Source organism: Hydractinia symbiolongicarpus, chromosome 11, assembly GCF_029227915.1.
Source record: "Hydractinia symbiolongicarpus strain clone_291-10 chromosome 11, HSymV2.1, whole genome shotgun sequence".
In the NCBI taxonomy this organism is placed as follows: domain Eukaryota; kingdom Metazoa; phylum Cnidaria; class Hydrozoa; order Anthoathecata; family Hydractiniidae; genus Hydractinia; species Hydractinia symbiolongicarpus.
This window is the reverse complement of record NC_079885.1, coordinates 12209977-12231431: the sequence shown is the minus strand read 5'-3', so window position 1 is coordinate 12231431 and position 21455 is coordinate 12209977. Positions and strand designations below refer to the sequence as shown.

The 21455-nt window shown below is 36.5% G+C and overlaps 1 protein-coding gene across 1 annotated transcript; it reads right to left on the bottom strand.

Annotated features, from left to right (window-relative positions):
• Positions 1-877: 877 nt before the first annotated feature.
• On the bottom strand, positions 878-7639 carry LOC130614140 (SNF-related serine/threonine-protein kinase-like). Its single transcript, XM_057435546.1, has 5 exons — positions 6859-7639; positions 5191-5332; positions 4252-4464; positions 3757-3903; positions 878-2936 (listed from the first exon to the last, which is right to left on the bottom strand). Exons 1-5 carry the CDS (start codon positions 7463-7465, stop codon positions 1673-1675), a joined length of 2373 nt encoding a protein of 790 aa, XP_057291529.1. The 5' UTR covers positions 7466-7639; the 3' UTR covers positions 878-1672.
• Positions 7640-21455: the final 13816 nt, after the last annotated feature.

Below are 21455 nucleotides of genomic sequence, written 5' to 3'. Positions count from 1 at the left end.
TAGTTCTCTGGATAAAAGAAACCCTGAATTGAGACAACTCTAAGCTTATATAAGCTAGCTATATATAAGGGGAAAAAGAAAATAATTAAAAGTTGTCAAACTAGCTATGAAGATATATACTGTTTGGAGGTTCACCAGTCAGAAGGTTGATAGTAAAACTAACTGCCCTAAAACTTCTCTTTCGCTTTTATGGGTGCCATTTTGAATTTATACAATTAGGATTACGCCCTTAACGCCCGATAATTTGTGACTGCCAAAGAGAAATGTTGAATTAGGCCTTCTTCAAGCAATCTACCTACTAACCATTCTAAAAATTTGCTTATTTTAGAAATAGCAAAATATGTAAAATTTTGTCTATTATAGACGATTGGACATTTATCCTAACTCTGGTAGAGTTTGCCAAGTCCCCTTAATCTTATGCCCAATTTAATTAGGCAAAAAAATTGATTACTTACGCATCAGAATTCAACAAATGTTTGCATTAAAACCATGTAAGTTAATGGCAAAAAATTAAGATCGGTTTATCACATTGTTAGTAGGATTAAAAAATTTGCGTTATTTTATTCATGCCCTACTCCAACTTAGTTGACGTTGACCTAACTCATTACAGAATATATAATAGCTCTTCACAGGCAGAAATATTTTGCGTCATTGCAGAAGGTTCGTCAAATTTTGGAAAATTTCGGAGTTATCAGATCGAACAAATCAACTGTTTTTTTAACTGATTGGCGCGAAGAAGCCCTGGAACCTATTTTATATACTTAAAACAAATATTTTTACAGGATAGAAACCCTGACGGTATTCAATAAAACGCTTCCAATTGCTAAGTTGAAGTACCATCAACCATTAACTGAGGGACACTTAAACAAAAAAGTAATTTATAGATGGATAGTATTATTATAATTGATTCAAACATATTGTAACATGTATTTACAGATTTCATAAATTCAGCTAATGAACAATGAACACAAAAAAGCGAACCTCGTTTCCAGGTCTCTCAACGTCAATGAAATAACAATGAGACAGCCTGGAAAGGAGATGTATGATAATTAAAACTAGTACTAAAAGTACTAAAAACCACATGCATGCACGCTGATAACAATTTCATAATAAACCTGATAAAACAACCTGTAGAGAAGCAGCGTCAACACCCTCCTCTACAAAATAAACCAATCAGGTCAAATAATTTAAAACGTGCATTTTATTTTTATAAGTACCACTTCCGAACCACATATAGACAAAAAATATAGAACAGAGGATTTGAAAAGGAAACAAAGCCTCACATAGGAACAAAAAAGAAACAAAATCAAATAATCTTCGTGCTATTGTTACTTTCTCCCTGAAAAAATATTTAAAAAGGGATGTATGCAAAATCAAAACGCAAATTTGTGAGGTTGAAGAGAGCACCAGCTACAGGGACTGTATACCCCAGGGTATTAACGTAAAAAGTTATTACCTTAACCATACTTTTTTAGTGCGTATGAAGTTTAGTTAAACGAAGTGTAGTACCGCAGTAGCAGAAACGAGTAATTCAAGACGATTTTAGCCCTTTGTTATCTCTAGTGCACAAGAGCTGTAAAAAATTATACGGGAGGTCCAAATCAGATTTGACCGAAAGATCTAACTAGACTGCTATTGATATGCTCTTACAGTGCAAACAAGTTTGTTTAAATCACACAAGGGAACAACAAACACTTCCTGTTGGATTTGTACGGTTATATATGTTTGCGTGTACACTACATTTCGTGCCATCAAGTCTAGTATCAGTAATGCCCACTTGATCCGATAGGTTAATACTTTCAACGACTTCGCTGTGCTTATCACTCTGATGATATTTCAAACTTGAATCAATTGAATAAATGCTGTTTTTGCCGGATGTCGAATCAAGAGCAGTGTCGCCAGGACCGAATTGGTCCTCGCGTAAATCTGAAAAAGAGTTTTCACTCGGCAAATTACTCGGTTTTCCGTCAGGCTCCTCTTCAATTGGCGATGACAGCGATAAACTAGACGAGTTCTTACTGCTATTTCGACCACGTTTTGATGATTTAAAAAAATCTTTAGTTCTTAGAAAATCTGACAGTAATACGTGAGAAGTCTTCTTACAAAGCGTCGACACCAAATTCGTATCACTGGAACACTTACTGCTATGGTACTTTCCGTTTTTGAAATTATGACCTTTAGCCAGAGCTAATTGCAACTGCATAGAATACGACGTGAGATTAGTATCGCTAAAATGTCGGCCGTACGTGCATTTCGCAATTCCGGATAACTTTAAGTTCACCTCTGGTAGTAACAAGTTCTCTATGTTTTTGTTGTTTTCTAAATCACTATGGAGGAGGGACATCATTTTCTCGTTTAAAATATCTTCATTGATGGTGTCGTCGGTGTGTGATGCGTTTCGTTTAGACGATTCGGTAGTTTTGTTGTGGCCGGAGTTGGTATTGTTACTTGATTGAGACGTGTTACGAGGGACGGTCACAGAAGTCAAATGCTGACCAGAAAGACGTCTTTTATCAGACAGCATGTACATGTCGTCGTCGTCAGAACTACTACAACTCGATCGCCGACTGTGTATAGGCGACAACCGACAATTGTGGTACGTTCGGCGGCGTTGCGATGGACGGCGTTGAAGCAACGGAGATCCACGGGGGCTTTCATCTAATTCTGATTCCTGCTCTTCAGTGATTTCGTTGAGTAGATTCGGCGAACTTTTCGTCATTCCAAACAAAGGATATGTCAGTCTATGAGAACGAGGAGCCGGCGCCAGCTGAAACTCGGTGTATGACGAGCTGTTTTCATTCAAACACTCGTCTGATTTCGAGTGTTCTTTCGTCAAATCATTCACAATAGGATACTGTGGACGGTATTCCACATCGGATGTTTCAGTATTAGTATCCTCACTGATTGTACTGCAATTAGCTTCAAGGTCCAATGTTCTAAAAATAATTACAAGTTGTAGATTCTATAGAAGATAAAAATAAGACACAAACAAAAAAAAACATGTCTACGACCTTACTCAAGCAATTTTTAATCACAATCCGCTTATGCATAATCATAATTACGGTAACTGCGAAATACATGTTTTTGACCATAAAATTAGGTTAGTAATCTAATTTTTATGTGTCACTGTGACCTGGGCAATGTATATATTTAACAACAAGGGTTTAAATTTGAAAAAATGAAAAAAAAAACATTTGGTCATGGATATACCATGTCATCCCTAAAAAGTTCTTTTTAACACAGCTTCACTCATAACAATTTTTTTATCAAGCAGCAATAGCTGTTGGTTAAGATATATTTAATAGTTGCAACGTGGTAAAGAATAACATAACAAAAAATTATTAAAAAAATATGTACTGAAACATGCTTAAATTTTTTCTTTTCGAAGACCATAAATGAACAAAAGAGCCCTGTTATTAGAGACTTCGACTATCCATTGTGGTTGTTCATCCAGAAACTTAAAAATTGAAATAAAAAGAGAGGGACAAAAAATCATTGTGAAACGAAATTTTATGTTTATCAGCATAAAAAAATTTCGTGTTCTCAAGAATCAGATACAAAAATTATGTTAAAATTAAATGTGGATTTTACATTTGTTTAAAAACACCATTGGCTCATTTTCTTTGTATAAGCCTCCTTCAACACAAAGGGTACCTCAACCTGGAGCAATTTATTCAGCGTTGACCTGAGCATTTTAACATCCTAAGTTGGATACTTTTTTAAATACGATATATAAAAGAAATTAAAGTCACAAACCTATTGGCTATGTATTCATATGGGTAAGAGTGTCTCTGCTCCAATCTAACATGCAGTGCAGCATAGTTATGCCTTTTCTTCAAAATACGCTCTGCTAGCAAGAAGTAGGTCGCAGTTGTGTGGTTATATTTATCTTCTTGTAAGGATCTAAGTAGAAATAATATGGAAAATCATACAAAAAACACCTTTATATCTACGTTGGCATTACTACTTCTTTATGATGATTCTTTTCAATTCAATGTAATATGATTAAAAAACATAAAAAATAACATTCTTCAACAAGCTTTAACATTTTGCCATCTGTCTGTTTCTGCGGATTTTGCAACGTTTGAACGTTAATTTACTAAGGAGGTTTGAAAGAGGGGTTTGCTTTCTTTCTTCATCTTAAATTGAAAACGGTAGGGTATATTGACATTGGTATAATTAAATTTATATAATGCAAAAATTCTTAAATTTGTGCTTAACAATCTATGATTTGTTTTAAAATCCACATACTTTTCAACTTCTTCTTTACTTGCTACGTTTCCAATCTCCATTTGTTTCAAGACCTTTAAGTGTATTTCTTTTGATATACTAATTTCTGATATCAGAGGGGCAGGGGACAGAGACTTTTTCTCAATATGTCCACACGTCACCCATTTGTCGTTTACAATACTATCCAATGAAGCTCTCTCAGAAGGCTTACGTACCAGCATTCTTGAAATTAAGCTGAAAATAGTAACAATAAAAATGGTAAGAATGATTTAAAAATTTACCATCGGAGCAAAAAATTAAAAGCAATAAAGGTCAAATTTTAATTTATAAAATGTAAAAAAACACCTTTTTTCTCTTTATCATACAATTGGTCAGAATTTTATGCAATCTAATCTACTTTTTTTAGCTCATTTTAAATGCAGCTCCGCATAACAAAATTAATAACATTTTTGTTATTAAATTTGTTTTCAAACAAACGAATCAAACATTTTTATTTGATTCGTTTGTTTGAATTTTTTTTGACACATTTAACATTTTAAACTGTCCAAAGGAAAGAAACAGTACAAATTTCATTTCAGAAGTGAATAATTTATATGTGAATACTTATATTTATGCATGTGTTTTTAAAGCCCGCAGTAAAAACAGGTGATCAACTCTCCTTGGTCTAAAAATATTATTTGACATTTTATACTCTGCATGAGAAAATTATTTTTTTAAAGCAAAAAATGCCTTTTTTGAAAATTTTGTATGCTTAAGAAACCTACATGTCCTTGGAAGTGAGCTGGCATTATTATTATTAAAACATTTACATACGGCAACAACAAGCCATCAACAATCAATCGATGTAAAAATAACATAAACATATTATCTTGCAATGTGTAAGGGCTATAAAACTTGGACACATAAGTTTTCATTAATGAAAAAGTGACCATCTAGACTTGTCGTCAAATGTTTACACACCTTTTACAATCTTCAGATAAAGTATCAGGTAAATGGTATTTGCAATCCATTATCATTGTTAACGTCTCAGAGTCATTAGTATGGCTAAATGGGCCTTTACCAACAACCATCATATATAATATCACACCAAGAGACCAGACATCTAAACAAAACAAAAATTATAAAGGGTTATAAGAGGGTTCTGCATGGTTTAAATCAGTAGTGACTAGCAGAAGGTCCAATGCAGCGTTCTCAGTATCTGTTTAACAGCTATTTATCAATCAGAATTTAACTTGAGTTTGTTAATCCATTAGACTAGAAAAGCTATAAATAATCCATTCTTAGAGTTTCAATGATGACTTGCAGATGTTGTCAGAAACAACTTTTATGGTATCTTAGCTACATGACTGGTGTGCATCGATGTGTTCCTGTGTCTGTGACAGGCTTAATTGGATGTGTTCATTTTTTTTTAAAGTCACAAAAAAGCATGTCCGAAATCCTAATTAAGCTTTGTGACATCAATAACATTAATTTAATGTCAATAGCTTAACTTAAATTAATAACTCGAAAGAGGTGTGACATTAGTTATTTTTCACCATGCAGGTAACTTAGGGACACCCTAGGGTCAAATTGGGTTTTCAAAACCTGATCCCCTTAAAAAAAAGTTAACCAATATCTAGTAAGTAAGCAAGTAAGAAAAAAATTTGTATTTGTCAATAGGAGGTTAAAAAAGTTACAGAGATTAATTATATAGCTAAGCTCAGATTTTTTTTCCCTGGCTACTAAACAGGAGACAACTACAAGGTAAAATACTTATAACGACACAGGAGCCACCCAAAAGTCACAAAACTACCATGCACAGCATACAAAAACACATTACAGACAGCACAAACATAGGCAGACACAATAGCGCATAGTGACAAGACAAACATTAAGTATGCAAGGGATAAGCAGAACACTGGAATTAGTAAAAACAGCACTAAAAATGAGAATTTAATTCTCTGTAACCATTAGTCAAAAGTCCACGATCTGATATAATTTCTTGATCAGCTTTAAGAGACCTCTTCAAATATAGAAATACAAACTGGTATACAAGTTTTTTTTAAAAAAATTTTTGTGTCAATTGGTTCTTTGCTCACATCAACAAAATTTTTAAACCCTTATGTCTCCTTAACCATTTTTTTAAAAACACATTATGTTATACATTATTTTAATAAGCTTTAAGGTTCTATACAATAAATACTAAATTTAAATGATGCATCTTTTTTATTTTTTCTCAGCCTAACTGGATTTTTCCGCAGGATTAAACGACTAGTACTTTTTAATATTTTGTTGACACATTACAGAGGGGGAGGGGTAAAGTATTAATCAGCCATATGCTGATAAAAAAGACAAAAATCATTAGTTGACGGCCCCCAGAGAGATATTCCATAAAAAGTCAAAATTTCATTGAGTCAGCTATCTTTGAACTGACACACAAGGGGTGTCTTATTTTCCTCAAGAATAGCCCAAATAATGTGGTTTTTACAATGTTCAAGCTTTGTTTGATTGCATAAGGATAATAAAGATAGCTAATGAAATACAATCACATATACTTAAAGCTGTAACTGTCCTGCATAGGCAGATTTTTCCACAGAATGTTTCTTGAAGCAAATCAAGTGTACAGTACTTTTAAATTAAAATACTTGCCTACAGCTGGTGCATCATAAGAATCGCCTAAGAGTATTTCAGGTGCAGAATAGGCTAAAGAGCCACATGAAGTATATAACTTTTCTCCAGGTAGAAAATTATTAGAAAATCCAAAGTCAGTCAATTTAGCTAAATCTTGTGATTTGAAAAATATAACATTTTCCGGTTTTAAGTCTCTATGAACAACATGAAGTTTATGACAATAATCTATTGCCGACACAATTTGCTTAAAATAGTGTCGAGCCTTTTCCTCAGTAATTCCATTTTGATTCATTATATGATCGTACATATCACCCCCATCCCCAAATTCAAGAATAAGGTATAATTTTGATTGTGTATCAATAACTTCGTACAACCTAACAACATTTGGATGTTGAACTAATTTCATACAATCCACTTCTTGTTTTAGATGAGCTTTAGCAACTTCATCTAGTTTACTTTTATCTATAACTTTAACAGCAACTTTTTCTCCAGTAAAAACATGACGAGCAAGTTTGACAACAGCAAAATGACCCGAACCAAGTGAGGAGGTTTCCATGTCGTATAAACCAGCAATACTTTTATCATGTTTACCACTTACTCTCAGCCGATGTGACTGTGGCTCCATCTTGTATTTTAGAAAAATGATCTACGTACACATACCACAACCCATGAAGGTATATAACAAAATAATTTAAGAAATGTAAATAGCATATATATTTTCTAGCTGCAGATTCACAACATTCTATCCATCGGCTTTACTTTTTCAAAAAACAATGCTCTCAATCACAAATCATGCGCAGAATTTTTCGCGCATCGATCACATCCCAATGAACTCGATAGTTACAAAAGCGAGACAAACCCGTTTTCGGACGCAAAATGACCCCGCTCGCGCCGGGGTTTTACGAACGATTTTTTCCTGCGATTGCCAACCTCAAACCCAAGATCTAAAGTATTATAATATCAATATATCTAAAAACACTGTAAAAACTAGGTTCAAAGTTGCCATTGATGCATTAATTTCCACAACAAAATGTGATACGGGCACAAATTCTCTATTTTTTTGTAAATTTAAAAATGTTAGTTGTTTCCCATTTGTGACATAAAGTAAAGAATCAACCTCGTCCCCAGACACTAGTATCATTTTGACATCAGGAAAGCGATATGAACAGGCGCTGGAAACGAAGTAGGTAAAGAATGTATTTACCCACTAACTACTGGTCAGCTCCTCCAGGCTTAATACCAGCATTTTAAAGCATCATACTATTTGTAAATTTTACGAGAGGATTCAACGTGATGTCATACCTCGTAAGTGCCGCCATACACCACATTTATTTAATTGCCTCGATTTAATTTAATTAATTTTTCATGTAACTGCCAAAACACATTGTTCTAATTTACTATTAGATTATTATTTTCATAAAAATACAACATTGATTCTTTAAACTTCCTTTTCCTGTTAGTAATCGTTTCCAAATTTTGCTGCTTTGATTTCCTTGACAATCGTTGTTGTGTTTTCTGAGAATAAATCTTCTTATTTTTCTTGTGTTTCTATTGTCTTGCTTCTGTGGTATTAGGTATATCTACCATTACTATTGAGTTGTATTGAATAAATACTTTGTTGACACGGACACTGGAATGGAACATTCGATGACTTCATTACAGAAAATGATTGCGAAAATTCTGATAAATTCCAATTTCGTCTCCTGTAGAAAAGAAACTAAGTTGTTAAAAGACTCCGTTTGCTTACAACTTCACGAAGTCTTAATAAAGATACGATTTCGAACATAGCTTATTGTGAAAAATATTTTTGAAAAACTTTACGAAAAAAAACAGCATTACCCTCGTTTTTAGGGATTGTCCCTGTTTGATATAAAAAGACGGTATAAATCTGGTTTTCAGGTACAAATGGAAACTTCAACATGTTCCCCAGTTTTGTGCAGGTAAAGCTATGTTCAAACTACAACAGGTTTTAGATTGTCATCTTGGCAGTTATGTCATTGGTAGTCACAACCATTCAATGAATCGCATTCTGAATGTTGTAATGATGTACAAAAAGACATTTCTTCCTGCTATCCAAGAATCAGAGAAAAGCAATTAAATCCAAAGAGGCAAGGTACTGAAGACAATTTTTGATGTCAAGGCACCCTAGAGATAGAGAAATGTTACTTCTGGCGCAGGCGCACGCGCACGCGCACGCCCACAAGACATCACAAGAAATCCCCGATCATCCAAAACTTAGTGGGGAAAGTCCTTACCATGCCATACCTAGCCATGCCTAGCAGGGTAAAGTCCCAACTAAGTAATGACGTCATAAAATGCATCAAATGAGTGCAAAATTCTAGCACAGGGAATTTCCCTAATGATATCAAAAAATCAACGCATGCGCAGTAAAGACACGCTAGGTCGAGAAGAATGAAATCCTCTAACAAAACAAAAAATCGTATATAATAAAGAGAATGAATTCATACATTGTCAAACAATTACGTGTATTGCAAAAACCCGTGGATTAACAAAAATCAACGCATGCGCAGTAAAGACACGCTAGGTCGAGAGGAATGAAATCCTCTGACGAAACAAAAAAGCGTATATAATAAAAAGAATAAATTCATACACTGTCAAACAATTACGTGATATGGAAAAACCCGTGGATTTACAGGGTATTATAGACTACGTAAAGCTGAATTGGTTGCCTTATTGGAGAATGTATCACAGAAACCGGTCAGGCCTATAACATCAGAGGATATGGACGTCTTAGAGAGACAGGAGATGGCCAAGACCCGTCCAACCATCGGGGGTAAAATCAGGGAATGGTACAACTGGGTATTGCCCCCATCTGAGATGGATGTATTCGAGAAACAGGAGCTGTCGAAAAATCGATCGATTGTTGAGACCAAGATGCGGGAATGGTACAACTGGCTTGTGGACGCTGTTCCAAAGCCTATAAAAGAAGGAGTCAAAAGTACCTATGCAGTATTCAAACGCAGGGTGATGGGTTTCTATAACAGGTCAGCCAACACAAGGCATACGCTCCGTGATGAGGTAGAAAAAGATGCTTAGGAAGACTATCTATATGAACAGCCAGGGCAAGATTTTACACCTAAGAAACATAAACATGCTCTCCACAGGACCTTCCGAAGTTTCCGAATTAATGGTATAGGAGGGGCCGATGTTGATGGGTATATAGGGATGTTGCGATCAAACGTAAAAACCTTGGTTGGGGACCAGGTAGAAGATATGGGGTCGGCAAAGGTACAGTTATCCCTGTGGATTATGTGGAAGAAGCCCTCAAATATAGAGGGGGCTAATGATGAGTACATTGAGGTGAAGAAGGTTTTTCATAGCAATATGGCCTCGGAATTTCAGGGTAGCGACGTGGACAATGTGCTGGATAGGATGTTTGCCCAAATCAAAACAGGTGTGGAAAATCCAGCACTGCCCCGGAGTGGCTTTACAATATCTAAAATCCTATATCTTGATGTAGACTTACATACTCTACGGTTAACGAGAGGTTCATCGTATGTTGAACTACCAAAGTAGGTAGCTTCTAAAAAGGCAATTATTAACCAAAAAAATGAGAATGGGGAGTGTTTCTAGTGGGCCATTATAGCATCCCTGCATCATGATGAGATTGAAAAAGATCCACAAAGAATAAGCAAGCTGAAGCATCATGTAGACCTTTAAAATTGGGATGGTATAGAGTTCCCAACAAGTATTATATCCATATACAAATTCGAGGCGAATAACCCCGACATTGCGGTGAATGTTCTGTTTTTGTTCTGAAGAGGATCAACATCCTACGTCGATCGGTGCACAACGGACGTACCAAGGTGGTGACCCTATTGCTTATCATCGATGATAAAAAGACTCACTATACGGCAGTCAAAAGTCTATGGAGGCTCCTGGGCGAGGAGACTTCAAAGAATAGGAACCCAATGCACTTCTACCTTTCATGTCTACAGGGTTTTCCCACGGCTGAATCGAGGGACAAGCACTATAGATACTGCATCGATCATGAGGCAGTCAAGATCACAATGCCAAATGATGCTGAAAAATGGCTATGCTACAGGGATGGCCAACAGCAATTCAAGGTATCCTTTGCCATATATGCAGACTTCGAGAGTCTGCTAGTCCAGGTAAAAGATGCAAGGGATACCAAGACGAAAAGGCTAAGCAAGCATGTACCATCCGGCTGGTGCACCTATAGTACCTTTGCTTATGGAGATGTACCGGATCCACTAAAAGTCTATAGGGGTGAGGACTGTGTGACGAAGTTCGTGAACCATCTCGAGGATGAAGTGAAAAGACTTTATAATACATACCCTCAGCAACCCGTGACCAAACTAACGGAGGTCCTAAAAAGGGAACATGACGAGGCCACGCACTGCCATATCTGCCTGAAAACCTTTGATAACTATGACAATAACCGTAAAGTCAGGGACCACTGCCACTATACAGGTCTGTATAGAGGCGCACCGCACGCAATATGCAACCTCAAATACAAGATACCTGGCCACATACCAGTGATATTCCATAACTTATCGGGGTATGATGCCCATCTCTTCATACGGGAATTAGGTGAGAAGTACGACACCCAGGACATTGGCTGTATTGCTGAAAATACCGAGAAATACATCTCTTTTAACGTGAAAATCAAGGTACCCCTTGGAGGTATGGGAAATGGTGATGGTGAGAAGTACAAGAGCATAGAAATACGGTTTATCGATAGTTGTCGATTTATGGCATCAAGCGTTGACAAATTGGCAAGTAACTTCATTGGAACAAACGCCGCAGGTATGAAATGTCAACAGTGTGCAGATACATGCCTGGAATTCATGAGCATAGACGCCGAATACATGGCAAAGTTTTGGTGTAAAAATCAGCTTAATAGAGACTAGGTAAAACCAAATGTACCATCCATGGCCAAATTCATCGAAAAAGATGATGTCTTCAGGCTGATGCTGAGAAAAGGCGTGTACCCTTATGAGTACATGGATGGATGGCAGCTTTTGAGGAGTTGGAACTACCACCAAAGGAGGCCTTTTACAGCCAGCTCAATATGAAAGGTATCAGCGACAGGGATTATACCTATGCTAAAAATGTATGGAATGTCATTACCCCAGAGGGCGATAGCATCACTATGGGGGACTACCATGATATCTACTTAACAATAGACGTCCTGCTATTAGCCGACGTCTTCGAGACATTTCGGGGTGTCTGACTGGACAACTACAGCCTTGATCCTGCCCATTTCTACTCTGCACCCGGCTTGGCATGGAAGGCAGCCCTGAAATTTACAGGTAAAAAGCTATAGCTTCTCACCGATCCTGATATGCTCCTGATGTTCGAGAAGGGTATAAAAGGAAGGCATAACCCAGGCTGTACACCGGTATGCCAAAGCCAATAACAAGTATATGGGAGGTCAGTATAACCCCAATGAAGAGTCCTCCTACCTACAATATCTGGATGCGAACAACCTGTATGGCTGGGCGATGCATCAAGACTTGCCCACGGACGGGTTCAAATGGGTGCAAACGTCGAGGCCAAAGGCTGATCGGGAAGCTCGTTGAAGGGAATAAGCAGGGGTACATATTAGAGGTAGATATAGACTACCCAAGGGAGCTGCACGATAAACATAATGAGCTACCGTTTTCCTACCCGAACGCAAGATGGTCCATAAGGTTGAGAAGCTGCTCCCGAAACTACGTGATAAGCGTAGATATGTGGTGCATATCAGAGCCCTTCATGAGGCTATAAAACATGGGCTTGAGATCAAAAAAGTGCACAGAGTGATCCGGTGTAACCAGAAGGCAAGGTTGAAAGGGTACATCGATCTCAACACAAGGTTGAAAACGGTTGCCAAAAACGAGTTCGAAAAAGATTTTTATAAACTCATGAATTTAAGTGTATTTGGCAAGACGATGGAAAATATCCGGAACCACCGCAACATCCAGCTAGTCACCAATGAGGATAAATATATAAAGCTTGTAATGAAACCAAATTTTAAGGGTGGTAGCAGGTTTAGCAAAAATTTGGTAGGTGTAGAGATGTGCAAGACTGAGGTGAAGATGAACAAGCTCGTATATATAGGCCAGGCCATCCTTGACATGTCAAAAATGGTGATGTATGAATTCCATTGCAATTATATGCAGCCCAAATACGGTAGCAAGCTGCGGATATGCTATATGGGTACGGACAGCTTTGTGTACCATATATGAACCTACGACTTTTATGAGGATATCGCGCAGGATTTTGAGGCACGTTTTGATACAAGTGGCTATAATGCAGATGATGGGAGACCTCTCCCTATAGGGAAAAACAAGAAGGTTGTGGGTCTGATGAAAGATGAGCTGGGTGGTAAAATCATGACAGAGTTCATCACCCTCAGGAACAAGCTATATGCGTACAAGAGCCTTACCAAAGATGGCGGTGACAGGAAAGCAAAGGGCGTGAGGAGGTGTGTCACCAAGAAGTCGATAACCTTCGATGACTATCAACGATGTCTGGAAGAGGGTGTTGACATCCACAAAAGCCAGATCCTGAAGCAAAATAAGGACCATAACGTACATACCCAGGAGGCGAACAAGTTGGCACTCAACAGGGCAGACGATAAGCGGGTTGTACAACCAGATCAAATTACGACGCTTGCAAGAGGCCATTACCGCCTGGCGTCTACAGGGGGATAAAATGGAGGCAAAATGATATCAACAATGACCGGTTTATTAAAGACTCCTTCGCGGACTTGGGCATACTGGTATATTGTACCTTCGGAAAGTTTCTGGCACCTATTCTCATTGTGGGGCATACGGCAAGACATATCAGTACCAAAAAAAGAAAGAGAACGCGGAGAAGGAGGGAAATACGACGGAGGACACGTCACCATAATAATAAATGAGTGAGGAAGAACAAAAACAAGAAGAGAGAGTCATTACAAAGCCCCCAAAGCATCCAGGAAGAGTTGCACAGGGACACAAGCTGGCGGCACTCATGAAGAAGAGGAAGGAAAAAATGAAACAACAAGAGGGTACTGTAGAGCCAGCAGTCAAAGTCTCTTTTGAGGCCAGTTCTATACAGTCAATAGGCAGTGTCCACATCTATGGAGTTAGAGCGATAGCCGTGCTTGTCATAAGCGTGGGGGTTTGGTATGTTTGGCAGGGGTAAAAACAAACCCCAAAACACTGCACCGGAGTCCCAACAGGGGAAACAGGACAAAACCAAGCCTCAGATTGACATCTTTAAGATGCAATAATTTTGCTAAAAAATAACACCTAATAAAATGGCAAGTAACGTAACATCGAAAGAAAAGGAGATTTTAGATATGCTATATGAAACGGTCGTGGACCTTGGGTTCGCCTTTGCGTATGCCATGGCAGGTAGAAAGTTCCTGGGCATAACAAGGCCCTCTACAAAAATGGACATTGAAGATGTCCTCAAGATGGTTGCTTATTTTTCAGCAGGGAGAGCAAGTCGTGAAATGGCAGTATCCAAAGGATGGCTACCCGCCAGCATCGTGCCTAAACAAAAATAGACCGTCCGGTGAAATTTCTATTTACCGCTGTGGTAAATAGAAATAATGGAAGAGGAGTCCAAGGAGTGCCATAAATGTTTAAAAACCTTACCCTTAAACCAGTTCAGGTCAAAGGGTAAAGGGCAGCTGACAAAAACCTGCATTCCTTGTCTTGATCGTAGTAGGGTACCAAAGGGAAATGTCAAACGCCGTATCTATATGCAACCCTTATATGAATTAATAGTTCTCCTACAGGATCATATTCAAGCCCAATTTAATGAGGGTTATACCTGGGAGAATTATGAAAAGCATGTCAATAATAGGCCGATATAGAAACAATAAGCAAAATACTCAACTCTCCGATACCAGATAGATGTCTAGTCGATATTGATTTGGAAAATGAACCAAATGTCATCAAAGGCATCGTCTATGGATACCCATTCTATACCCAACATTCTTTGGATTATGTAAGGGATCCGAATGAAGATGATGCCTTGGATGACGAAATATATTTGGGTGAAGATGATGACGAAATAGATTTAGATGAACTAGGGGAACTCGTGAAAACATATTACCATTCTTTGATAACCTCCGGCGGTACGGTATTCTAAAATGAATTTGCTGTCAGAAAACAGCTAAATGACAATTCTTAAAATTTAGAAATTTTTTTTAGGAGAACCACCTTAGCTATGTACTAAAAAATGTGCATTAATTTTTTTAGAAAGAATGTAGAACAATTTATCTGAAATAACATCATTACTATGTTTCCAGGTACTTGTTTGTATATAAGTATGTACTACAAAGTTTTTTTGCATGATGATGGACTAGTTTGTTCCTTATGTTATTGTGTGTGCTTTGTAAGTAATATTCTAGAAAATCATTATTCTTATGTTTTATTTCGCAGTTTAGGTCTCAAAAGATATTTTGTCTTGCATTTTTAAATTTATTAAGGACATTTCTCGAAGAGAAGAAACTTTATGTTTATTGTTGCTTTGTGAAGAACTTTCACCTCCAATAATAAAGCTCGTTTGACCAATTTACTTCAAAGGATACAATATTTCTACATAGTCATTTTTCTTATGACTATGGTTCATATAACTTAGGTGGTTTTCTAGACGAGCAGATGTCCTTACAAGGCTTCCGTAGTTCAGTTAGGATCCTTAAAAAAGTTAAGACCCCCCTCACACCGTATCAAGATCGTGGGTTCAATGTCGTGCTGTGCTTGGACTGATTCCAAGCTTAACTGAAGGCTGAAATACACTATCATTTTTCAATGATCATTTTCCAATTATCATTGGAAAATGACAGTGTATACAGAAAAAAATGTCATTTTTTACACTCTCATTTCCAATGATCCTTAAAAATTAAAAGTTGAACATGTTCTACTTTTAATTTTTCAATGACATTTTTTTCTATCGTTTTAAATCGAATCCATTGTTTTCGCACACGTGTTTGTTGCACGCGATGTAGTTTAGGCGTAAACATAGTTAAAAACAAAGATTTGAACAAGTAATTCACCCGAGAATGAAGACGCAAGAAGCGACTGAAAATTTTATTGAGATTTGGAGAAGCCAGCCCAGTTTGTGGGATATCCCACATGATAAAAACTTCAAAGTTGCGGCTAGTTTGACTTTAACACGAATTGGGTCTCGCTAATGCGTTGTTTTTTTCTAATTGTCAGCTTCTATGAGATTAAGGAGCTCATCAAAAATATTCCGCGGCTTCTTAAAAATCGCGTATACTCTTGGTATTGTAGTATTGTAGATGTCAAGTTCAGTTCGCCTATTTAACCACGGCTTCACCCATACACTTCTGTACTTTCTTTTTCTACGTTTGACTATCTTTTTTGATAACATACAACAACGGCAGCTGCTATTTCTTCTTCAGAGTACATGTTGTAAAGAAACATGCTCAAGTTCCATGCTTTTAATGATAGTGTATTCGCGCCAAAATTTGTCATTTTTAACGTCATTGGAATGTATCATTAAAAAATGGTCATTGAAAAATAATAGTGTATTTCAGCCTTAAAGGAGCTTTAAAAGGCACTCCTTCACAGAACCCCCATTGAAAACTGGAACACCGGATAACTCGAACTTTCATTTTCTCGAAACATTTTCTTGAGCCACTTTCTTATAAAAAACTTTGGTTAACTCGAATCCTGGATATCTCGAACATTCCTTAATTCGACTTATTTTTCTTCCTTTCTGAAGCTAATTTCTTCGGATAACTCAAACTTTTTGCTCAAGAAAAGGAAATCAAAGACTAGATAAATATCAGATTTTAATTTTTTTTTATTAACTCCTGATGTAATATAAATAGAAAATGCTGTCTGTCAAATAAAATTTAATTTACAAGGATCTTGCTTGCCTTTTTCATCCCCAAGATTGCACTTTCTTCTGGTAACTGTTGCCCCACCTAGATAGATCTGCATATTTTACATGGCTAGCCTAAAAAATATTGAATCGCCGCCAAGGAGAATCGAACCCTTGTTCTGCCTAGATTGTGAAAACGGCCTGTTTATAAACAGGACGGCCAGGTTATGTTCGCATGGCCGGATTATGTTTTTGCCCTGATTATTATCTTTTTGCCCTGATTATGTCGTGGTGACCGGATTATAAACGCATATCAGCGTTTATAATCCGGCTGTATTATAATGGCTGGCTAAGGCAGGCTGTTATTGTTAATTTCTTCAACTATTGTGAATAACCCATTGACAAATTATTGTCACATGCCATTTTTCTCTGCATGATAGATTTTGCGGGGGTGGGTTCATTTATTTTTAGCAGGAATTGAGTTCTGGGAATGACCTAAATTATTTGTTTTGCGGGAATTAAGTTTGGTAAAAGTTATTAAACTTGCGAATTCCAAAATTTAATTTCCACGAAATTTCATTTCATTTTAGAACAACAACAACTTTGCCACCAGGGCTATTTGCTTGTCACGAACGGATATAAAAGCCGGTCGACCCTGCTTATGTTCGCTCTATAATAAGTGACAAATAATATAAAATTGTTGTACATAAGCCGGCCCGCCCCGATTATATTCGTTCGTTCTATGGCGACGACTCCATTTAGCACCGGGCTAAGTGGTCCCGACACACAACGTACAACATAATTAGCCCCATTCATACTTTATCGACATAAGAAGTCCGACAGACGTTTATTCAGGGTACTCCAACGAAATAGACCCGACGTGTGCACCCTCATTATCCGGCATCCTCTCTATATAACAAATACATATTTCTTCTGTCGATGGTCATAACCAACGTAATATTGCATAATACTGCATAATACCTTCATAATACTTTCTATCGCTACATAACAAATACATATTTTTTCTGTCGATTGCCATAACCAACGTAATATCGCATAATATTGCATATTACCCTTATAATGTAGCGATAGAGAGTATTATGAAGGTATTATGCAGTATTATGCGATGTTACGTTGGTTATGGATTATTGACAGAAAAAATATGTATTTTTTATGTAGCGACAGAGAGTATTATGAAGGTATTATGCAGTATTATGCGATATTATGTTGGTTATGGATCATTGACAGAAAAAATATGTATTTGTTACGAAGCGATAGATAGTATTATGAACGTATTATGCAGTATTACGCAATATTACGTTGGTTTGGCCATCGACAGAAAAAATATGTATTTTTTATGGATTAATAAGGTATTATGCAGTATTATGCGATATTACGTTGTTATGGCCAACGACAGAAAAGAATATGTATTTCTTATGTAGCGATAGAGAGTATTATGAAGGTATTATGCAGTATTATGCGATATTATGTTGGTTATGGATTATTGACAGTAAAAATATGTATTTGTTATGTAGCGATAGAGAGAATATCGGACAATGAGGGCTCATTTGTCGGGTCCATTTAGTCGGAATAGTATGAATGAACGTCTGTCAGGTTTTTTTGTGTCGATAAAGTATGAAGGGGTGTTAATTATGTTGTACGTCGTGTGTCGGGACCAGTTAGCCCGGTGCTAAATGAAGTCATTGCTAGTTCTATAAAAATATTAGACTGTCGTACATAATTCTACCTGGCGATCACGTTTGTTTTTTAAGCAACAAATGATATTAGACTGTTGTTTATAAACCGGCCTGCCCTGATTATGTATTCTTTTATAACTGTCGTACATAATGCTGGCCTGTCCTGATTATGTTGCCCTGATTATGTATTTTCTGCCCTGTTCTTAACCGGTGTAAGCTGCCGTACATAATCATGGCAGCGTTTATTATCCGGACAGAACAGTCTCCCACACAAAGTGTGACAGTTATAACCACTAAACTACGACGCCACCTCTTGAAAAAATCGCTTTAACTCGAAATATAATCTTAATTTAGACAGAATCCGACTTAACGAGAGCTTCGTTTAAACTCGAACTTTCGTTAAGTCGAACTATTTCTCTTAGTCTCTTAGAGGTTGGAGTTACCGGGGAGTTAACTGTAACATGTATGCTTGCATTAGCTAGGGCTCCTGTTTTTTTAGGAAAAAGTTACGTGCTTGTTTGCAGGTTGTGCCCCAAAGGATATTTGGAACTGTAAATCTGGTGTTCAACATCGACGAAGGAGAACACATTTCAGTGCATTCTTTTTAAGGTGGAAATTCTTCGAAGACGGAGATGAGAAGATACAAAATGGCGTATCAAATTGTTGCTGACACTAAGGCTCTTCTTTTTTTTCTTTACTTCGTGTTGTTAAAAAGAACCCTAGCTAACTCTAAATAAATCAATACATAAATTCAAACGAGATAATTTCTTAGCTAATACGAAAACAATGATTGTTTGTGTAAAATCTAGGTGAAGCTAAAAGAGTAAAAATTGCTTTAAATTGTTTTAAAATTGTTTTAATACTAGCTAGCTAGCTAGCTAGCTAGCTAATAAGTTTTTTTTCACTTACTAATTTTAACTAGCTAGCTATATAGTAAACAGAAAATTATATTGAAATTTGAAATACTATGGCTATTTAGCTATCTACATAGCTATGAAGTTAGCCATATTGGAAACAAGTACTTCATCCATGGGGCCTGTGAAATAATTTTTTTTGTGTAATGTTAAAATAGGGATTTCACATTCAAAGGTCAGCCTTTTATACTCTTAACAGATCCCCTCCCCGAACACACAGAGAATTTACACCTACATATTTGACATATTGTCTGCAATATATATATATATAAGCCACGGAAGCAGTTTGAATAAAACTTGGTCCTTCTTTAATATATAAGAAATCACAGAATGACGACCTGAGTTCACAGGGCTGCACATGTGATCTTCAATTTAACCCTCTTTTTAGAATGTTATGCAGAAGTTCTTCTCCGTTGATGTATTCAAAACGTCGTTATTTTATTTGAAATAATTTAATAATACCGCATTCCACATGGCTTTCATAAATCTTAAAATGAACTCTAAACTGTGGCCTCAGCAAGAAGCAATCTTGTCATTATAGTGTCAAAGTTATATCACACATGCAAAAGTCTTTAATTCGAAAGGGTTATTACTGTATATAGTAGGAGGGTCACTAATTCAAGTATGTACAGTAAGCATGTTTTTCGCAAATAATCTATCCTGCGTCTTTAATTAATCAGGCCTTCGTGAATTATGAATTGTGTGCACAAAAATTCATGAATGCATGTAGTGCACACAAATCCTTTGTTCCTGAAATCTTAATAAAGTCTTTTTAATTTAAAAATTCTGTCAGTTTCTTTTTTTCGTTAAAGCTTATATACCTCCTGAGAAAAATTAAGTTGACCTAAAGTGGCTTATATTAATACATGATTTACGATTATAAAGTTTATTTTCCTTAATCCGCACTTATAAGTTAATAATGCCTATTCAAAGATTCAAAAATTTGTCTCCGACACGAGGTAAAACATCCGCAATGTTGTTTTAAAAATTTCTTCACCTTGAGTGCTCTGACATCACCTGTTAGAAGATCGTAAATCATCTTCCGCATTGAATTTTTCACTCAAACTTTATTAGTGAAATTCATTGGTAATGAGTATGTTTACCCCCGTGAAAATATCAGGAAACTTTAAAAATGAATACTAACTTCGGTTGAGAAATCATCATTCAATTGCAATACCGAGAAGCTGTGACGCAAAAAAAAAGAAAAAATGAGCGACAGGGAAAATGTTGTAGAATTTCAATTTGAGCAGGCGAAATACTAGACCAAGCACTGACTCAGATTTCAGTTGGGAGAGTTGTGATGAGGATACTATTCAAGAAGAAGTCGTTTCACATATTGCTGTTGCTGTAAGGACGTGGTGCAAGTGTGGAAAGTGAAAGATAATGACGAACGAAGCAGAGTGTCGTTGCTGTTGCGAGTTAGAATCCGCAAATATTTTTAATTTGATCAGTGAGTTTTGATATGTAAACGTATTCGAATTAGATAATAGCACATGAGTTTGATGAATGACGATAAAAATGAAAAAATCTTCTAACCTTCTTTTTGTTTTTTTCTTTCAAACTCAGTTCTAAAATCAAAGAACTCAGAAGTAAAATGAGCTTCGCAGATCCTAAAATTCTTTGGAAGTGTATCCTCTCTCTTGATCAGTTTGATCCATATAGTTCGTTGTTTTGGATCTTTTGGAAAGTTAAAAAAAAAAATAAACCTTGTTTCTTTTGGTGGTTAAGACAACTAGGTAAGTGGGCAAGAAGCCATATTACTATTAAAAAAAAAAAGATTCGTCCTTATTCATCAAACGTGTGGAACTTTTTTTACAAATCACATCACATCTGCAAAGTTTCGCCTCTCATCCCGGGGGTCCGAATGTGAGCTTCTAACTAGTGACATCAGGTGCATAAATATACTGTTAAATGCTCACTTGCAAAATGCCGAACAAGTGAGGTGAAGGCTTAAAAACATGAGGTAAACATTGTCTGGTTTTTTGAATACTGTAGTGATTTTAACAAAATAAACGTTAAATTGTTTTTTCTGAAGATGTTATGAATCGATTTAGGTCAATTTGATTTTTCTCGGGAGGTAAGCTTTAAAAGTTTTAAAATTTATTATAGTAGGGGTGATAATAAAATATTTTCATATTAATGACTGGAATGAACCTGCAAATCTGTCCATACCATGTTAACAAAATGT